This window comes from Nelumbo nucifera, chromosome 1 (assembly GCF_055504915.1).
Source record: "Nelumbo nucifera cultivar China Antique chromosome 1, China Antique-T2T, whole genome shotgun sequence".
Lineage (NCBI taxonomy): Eukaryota > Viridiplantae > Streptophyta > Magnoliopsida > Proteales > Nelumbonaceae > Nelumbo > Nelumbo nucifera.
The window spans coordinates 148,468,432-148,474,717 of record NC_142649.1 but is presented as its reverse complement, the minus strand read 5'-3'; the positions used below and the strand labels follow the sequence as shown (position 1 = coordinate 148,474,717).

Genomic DNA, 6,286 nt, shown 5'->3' with positions numbered 1-6,286 from the left:
ATTACTTGGCTGAACTAAATGACTTACTACTTTTTCTTTTACTGAATAAAATAACCGTATAGGTCTGTGTTTGGTGCTGGTACCATTTCTGTTTCTACTCAAAACACTAATTTGATATTTCTACAAATCAAGGTTCAAAGTTTTGATATGTATCGTATTGGGGGCTTTCAATACATCCCTATAAAGGTTGTTTTGAGGTTTAATTCGATTCAGGGATAGACAGGCCTTAAACCGATCCCTTTGAATAGGGGTGGATTCGAGCCAAGCCGAATAATATGAGGCTCAAGCTCAGCTCGCCAAGGTAATACATGGCTGAGCTCGGTTTGAGCTCGAACTCAGTTTGAGTAAAAAACTGTTAAGCTCGAGATCAATTCGACTCGAACTCGATTTAAAAAATATATATATTTTATAAAAATAAAAAATTATATATAAAAAATATTTTTCATTTGATATTTAAAAAATTAATAATATATATACCCCTACCTCTGAACCAGATTTAAAATGTTAAATAAAATAAGAGAACCAGCCCCGATACAGTCCCATATAACCCTACCGGCATATCGGACTGTATCAATATTTTGAACCTTCCTACAAACACCCTCCTATAGCATTGTATACTAATTTGTATTGATCAACCCATTAAAGAGATCACAAGCTGGTTAATGACTTATTCACCAACAGGTCTTATCAAATTAAACCAACACTCCCGATTGATAATTAGATAAGTTCTGGGTTTGGTTCAGGACCGGTTCTGCATATTTATTTATCAGTTAGGTATTCAGTCTGACCTGACCCAAACCAGACATAGCCCATCGACAATTCTATATTCTGTCACTGTGTTGAAATTTCCACAAACTGTAGCCATTCTTTTTCAACTACACAATAAGTATTTTTTGCTAAATAGGTCGCAAGTCCACTGTATGGTATGCTAAGAGGGGATTTTTTATCCTCTGGTATACTTTTTAAAACAAAGAAAGTTGAATATATTAAAGAGAGAGGATATTCCCTTCCACACACACACAAAGAAATGTTCTGCCTGGAATCCACTCATTCTTCTGTTTGATTATTTGTACTTTCTCTCAACCACTAATCCCTCCACGACTGTGAGTCAGCTCATGGGAGCAAATTCTGTTAGTGAATAGGAAGGACCGAAGGAAGAAGGTGGAGATATCATTCCCAGCGATCAAAGGATTCAAGACCGACCCTAGAAGCAGCCATTTGATATTGGTATTACGCAACCCACAACATTTTCTTTCTAAACCAGCATCTTTAACTAATTACTAATTCTGACTTTTTAACTCTAATTATTTCTTTAACTTCAAGATAAATTAAGACATCATCCAAATGGGTGTGATTTACGCACGTTATGTGGTGCATCATGCATGCACCCATTGAAAAAAGATATACAATTTCCACTAAGAAAAATCATTGAGTGGTGTGTTTTTTCTCTTTTTTTTATTCTATTAAGTATACTATTTTCCCTTGTTCATTAAGGGATACACCCCAATTTTTCCTTTAGACTGTGTTTGGTTGTAATAAAAATAAATTTGCATTGACACAAAACCATGACAGTGCAAATGATTTGATTGTAAATTCTGACTTATTTTTGTTTCAAATTTTAGTGTATTTTGTTTCATTGCAGCATAAATAAGGTAAATTAAGACATGAAGCAGAATAATGTAAAATCCAATTATCCAAAACAAAATTAAACAAGAATTTATATTTTTTACATTTGCACTCCCATGCATTTGTATTAATATAAATAAATTTGCATTACAACCAAACACAGCCTTAATGAGGAATACAACACAAGGTTCAAAGTATAGATACATGTATTTTGGCCTTTGGGCATTCCATAAAAACAATATGCTGTGATTGAAATTTTTTAAGAATTCAATCAGGACATCTCTAGAAAAGATATAATCCGTGAAAAGTTGCCACATGTACTACCTCCCAAATTTTTAGTTCAAAAATCAATACCCATCATACAGTAGACAACAATATGTATCAAAACTTTGAATATAATATAATTGATCATACCCAATTTGTATTATTGTTTTTTTTTCTTTTAATACATAGTTTGCATTGCAGGGAAATGAGGGGTAAGGTGAGGTCCGTGAGAACACCATGGTGCATGTGAGGACCACTACACATACCACGGAGAGCTTGCAATTTGGAGGATTTGATCCCGTGGCTCCTATTTTGAAAGGATGATGATTAATCATCAACTATAGCGTCATCGACACTTGTGTTATTGATGTTTAGCAGAAGAGCAATTTTTTTTTGTTTTTTGGATCGTGCACACACCAACCACATAATTTGGTTTTGTTAAAGAGCTAGACTCAATTCAGCAGAACCAAATAGACAATTTGGTTTTGTTGAAAAGGAGACTCAAATTCCACAGAGCCACACAACTATTTGAGGTCGGCAATTTTGTCGAGAAGTTAGGCTCTTTGTTTTAGTGTTACATCTTATTGCTTGGGAGTTAAGAGATAGGGCGTCCAAATTCCATCAAAAGGGCATCCGTCACATCCACTCTCCCCAATGACTTAAAGACTTTCAATTCAACCCACTTAAAAATGCAAAGTTCAACGTCGGTCCAATCTCATGGAGCAGTAAGTAGTAGCACACCACCGTTGATCTTATCTTAGCAAGGGACCGTGAAATGGACTACCTCTACCTGCCAGAGAAAGAAGCACTCATCGGTTTGAGCTTGAGCTTCGCTAGAATTTTGTTGGGCCTGTGAACCCATGGGCGACAACTAGACATGGGTCAAGACTCGAAAAACGTTTGGAACCTTCGTGGAATGAAGGATTTCGTTGCCATTTTCCATGGCTCACCATCCGTTTCCAGTTGTCAGAATAAAAGTACATACCAGGTCCTTTCGGTTCCTCTCTCTCTCTCTCTACTCTACCCGTCTTCCGTTTCCAGCTTTTCTTTAAATCGATTACAGAGGAAGGCACCGTGCCCATGTGAAGCTTAAATGCCCTTGTGAGTGGCGTTCAAGCATGAAACATCCATCATAAGAAGATAAATAATTTACTAGAACCATTAGACAACTGTAGTAGCTCTGGTTAAATGATTTCCTACAAGGACTATAGTGCCTATTCGATGTTGGAAAAAGAGGAGAGGTTCTCCTAATCTCTTTCCCCCACCCCAGAAAAAGAAAATCCAATTTTCCCACAGCCACAAACCAACCCAATATTAGCTTCAAAATGCTTGAAAGCAAAATGCATAGAACCAAAAGAAGAGAAGAAAGTGGCAAGACATACAATAACAACTCAGACCTAACTGGTTCCGGCTCTCAGCACTTGACACATAAAAAAGGGAAAGAAAGGAAACATGAGGAATTTGCATCACATGCAGCAATTAATGGTTTGTTCGTCCAGAAAAAGAGAAGCCCAGATCAACATGAGTGATGGTTTGTTAAGCAATGCCCTGATACTCCAGATCATGCAACTCCACCTTCAACCACGTATAGCGACTCTATATTTGACACCCCTGAATGGCCACTTTACTACTTGATCAAAGATGGATAATTTTGGATCCAAATACACGCTCAACCATGATTTCTAGATTAATCACAGCCTGAAAAGATGAATGAAAGCAAGCAATGTGGTTGACAAATTCACTCACCTAACCGAATACAGAGAACCCAGAAATTCAAAACAAGGAAACACCCCACCAATGCTCTTCCAAGTTCCAACTGATGATTTCCACACGGTATGCTAGTTTTTCTCATTTCTTTGGACCCAAAAACAACCACAACATTTCAATGCCACATGAATCGGAAAAAGAAGGAAAGAACAGAAGAGCAAAAAAGAGGCACAGAATATAGCTCTTAATTCTCTTTCTTGATCATTGAATTAGATATCTTTGTACAGAAAGAAAAGTTGGGGGTGGGGGGAAGGGATGGTGGTGAGAGGTATCATCAGATCAGGAGGAAGAAAACCCAACCTAGACCCGATCCTCTGGTACGATCTTTATAACTTCAACAAGATAGACTAGATTATTAAGCCCATGTAGTTGAAGAAACCCCCAGATCGCATAAGAACATACACTAATCCACATATAATAATCTAACAGAAACCGGAAAAGAAAAAGAAAAAAACCCCAACTCTCCTCAACCCTCAAAAGCAAACGAGCAATTCATGGAAGAAATACGATTATCATCCTAGCTTATCTTCTTCTTTCCGAATGAAAGGTAAAAAAAAGGGAAAGAGAAAAAAAAAATCAAAGCCAAGGTTGGCATCAGAGGCATAAGACCGTGCTCTGGAAATCATCACCCGCGAAGTCGACTTCATCCAATGGAGGGAGATTGAGGTCGAACGGCAACGGTTTACGGAACGACGACGAGACGATATCCCCATCATCTATAACCGAAGAAGACGAGTCACAATCGCTGTGGCAATCATCCGGAAGGACAGGCGGGGGCGGAGGGTGGTGTTGCCGACGGTGGCGCCCGGGTGCAACAGAGGACTGAACCACGGGCCCCGCAGAGGAGAGCCTAGGGCCGCTGAAGGACTCGACGGTGCTGCTAAGACTGCTGGAGGTGGGTCTCTGAGGCTGATGATGTTGGTGGGGGTGCAATTGGGGGTTGTAATGGGGATCGTTAGGGCTTTGTTGGAAACCCAGATGATGATAATGATGCTGATGCTGGTGGTGGTGCTGAGGATACGAGGGAGTAGAGGATAGCGGGAAATTGGTCTTGGCCTTGGGGCCACGGAGGTTCCGGGCGGCGGCGTCGTAGGCTCGAGCGGCGTCTTCAGCGGAATCGAAAGTGCCAAGCCATACACGAGTTTTCTTCAAAGGGTCCCTAATCTCGGCAGCGAATCTACCCCAAGGTCTCTTCCGTACACCTCTAAATCTGATCTCTTTCGTGAGGTTCCTTGATCCCGATCCTGATGCGATGTTCGCCGCAGCTGCCGTTGCCGCCGTGGTTCCTCTCCCTCTCCGCATGGCCTCGGCAAGAAGACACAGGAGAAATACAACAAAAACAACCCGAGTAAAATTCAAACAGATGATTCAAGAGAAGAAGAAAAGAGAGAGAGAGAGAAGGAGAAGAGGGAAGAAACAAGAAGAGCAAAGGAAAGAAGGAAAGAAGGAAAAGGCTGGATTGGATTTGCACCTCTACGGGGAAGGAAGTGGGTAGTGGGTTTAGAGAGGAAGGAAGAGGGGAAAAAAAGGGAAAGGAGAGTGGAAGGAGGGAGGAGGGAGGAGGGAAGAGGGGGGAAATCGGTGCCTAGAAATCTGGCCTCCACCCCTCTTAACAAAATAAAACTCTTCTTCCCTCTTTCTCTGTCTTTCTTTTCTTTCTTTCTCGATTTCTATACCCTCTCTCTCTCTCTCACGCCCCCACAAACCGACTTGATTGCTTCTCTGTTTTTGCTTTCTTTTTTCACAAATCGAATAAATTGACAAAAGAACCCCTAGACTTTATTTAAACGACGGAAACAATTGTTTTTTTTTTTTTTTCTTTTTCCTCCTTGTTCTTCTTCATCTGTCGATCAGTTCTTGGTCTTAGTCCCTTCTTTTGATTTTGTTTTTACGTTTTACCCAAGTTAAGTGATAGGTGTTAGGTTATCAGAGTTATCTTGGGTCCCTTTCCACCTTTTATTTACTTACTCCGTGTTTGGTTGGTATGGCTACGCTACCGGTAAATGAGTACGGATTCATCACACTAGTATCCATCAATCAATAAGGGCTTACAGATAATGTGTATCTCTCTCTGTCTACCTACATCTATAATCAATACACATCGGTGCCAAAGAAGGCCAAGAATCAAGCTTTCAAGTTTACCAAATTACCCTTGCCTCCAAAAAAAAAATTGTTTCGTTGGTTCTGGTTATGGGCCTTCTCGCCCAGAGTAGATCTGAACTGCATCCATCCCCCCACAATCCCAGTCCCATGGATACTTTTTTAAAATTTTGTTTTTGTTTTGGAAACCATAGGTACTTTTTTAAACAAAACTGACATTCGATTCTCAAACCAAAAATATTCATGGTGTAGAACACCACCTTAGCATTAGTTGATCAATAATACTCAATTTGAGAAAAGTGCAATTGCAAATACAAGGTTTAGAAATAAAAAATTCATATTTGCACTCTTCCCAACTTATATACAGTATTTTAAATCTTGTATTTATTAGGGATGTTCACAAATAATGTTAAACCGATCAAATCGGCCGACCCAACCTGATTTGATCGGATTTTTTTCATTATCAATCGGTTTCGGGTTGTGAAGAGGGATAAACCGAGTTAATTAGTTTCTGATTTCCTAGTCTTTC

The 6,286-nt window shown here is 39.6% G+C and overlaps 1 protein-coding gene across 1 annotated transcript; it reads right to left on the bottom strand.

Moving 5' to 3' along the window:
- Positions 1–3,835: 3,835 nt before the first annotated feature.
- Positions 3,836–5,344, bottom strand: LOC104606510 (ethylene-responsive transcription factor 3-like). The gene has a single exon (XM_010271754.3). It carries the CDS (start codon positions 4,957–4,959, stop codon positions 4,252–4,254), a length of 708 nt encoding a protein of 235 aa, XP_010270056.1. The 5' UTR covers positions 4,960–5,344; the 3' UTR covers positions 3,836–4,251.
- Positions 5,345–6,286: the final 942 nt, after the last annotated feature.

Coding starts and splice junctions, on each gene's coding strand:
- LOC104606510 (XM_010271754.3), bottom strand. CDS start 4,959: ATGCGGAGAGGGAGAGGAACCACGGCGGCAACGGCAGCTGCGGCGAAC.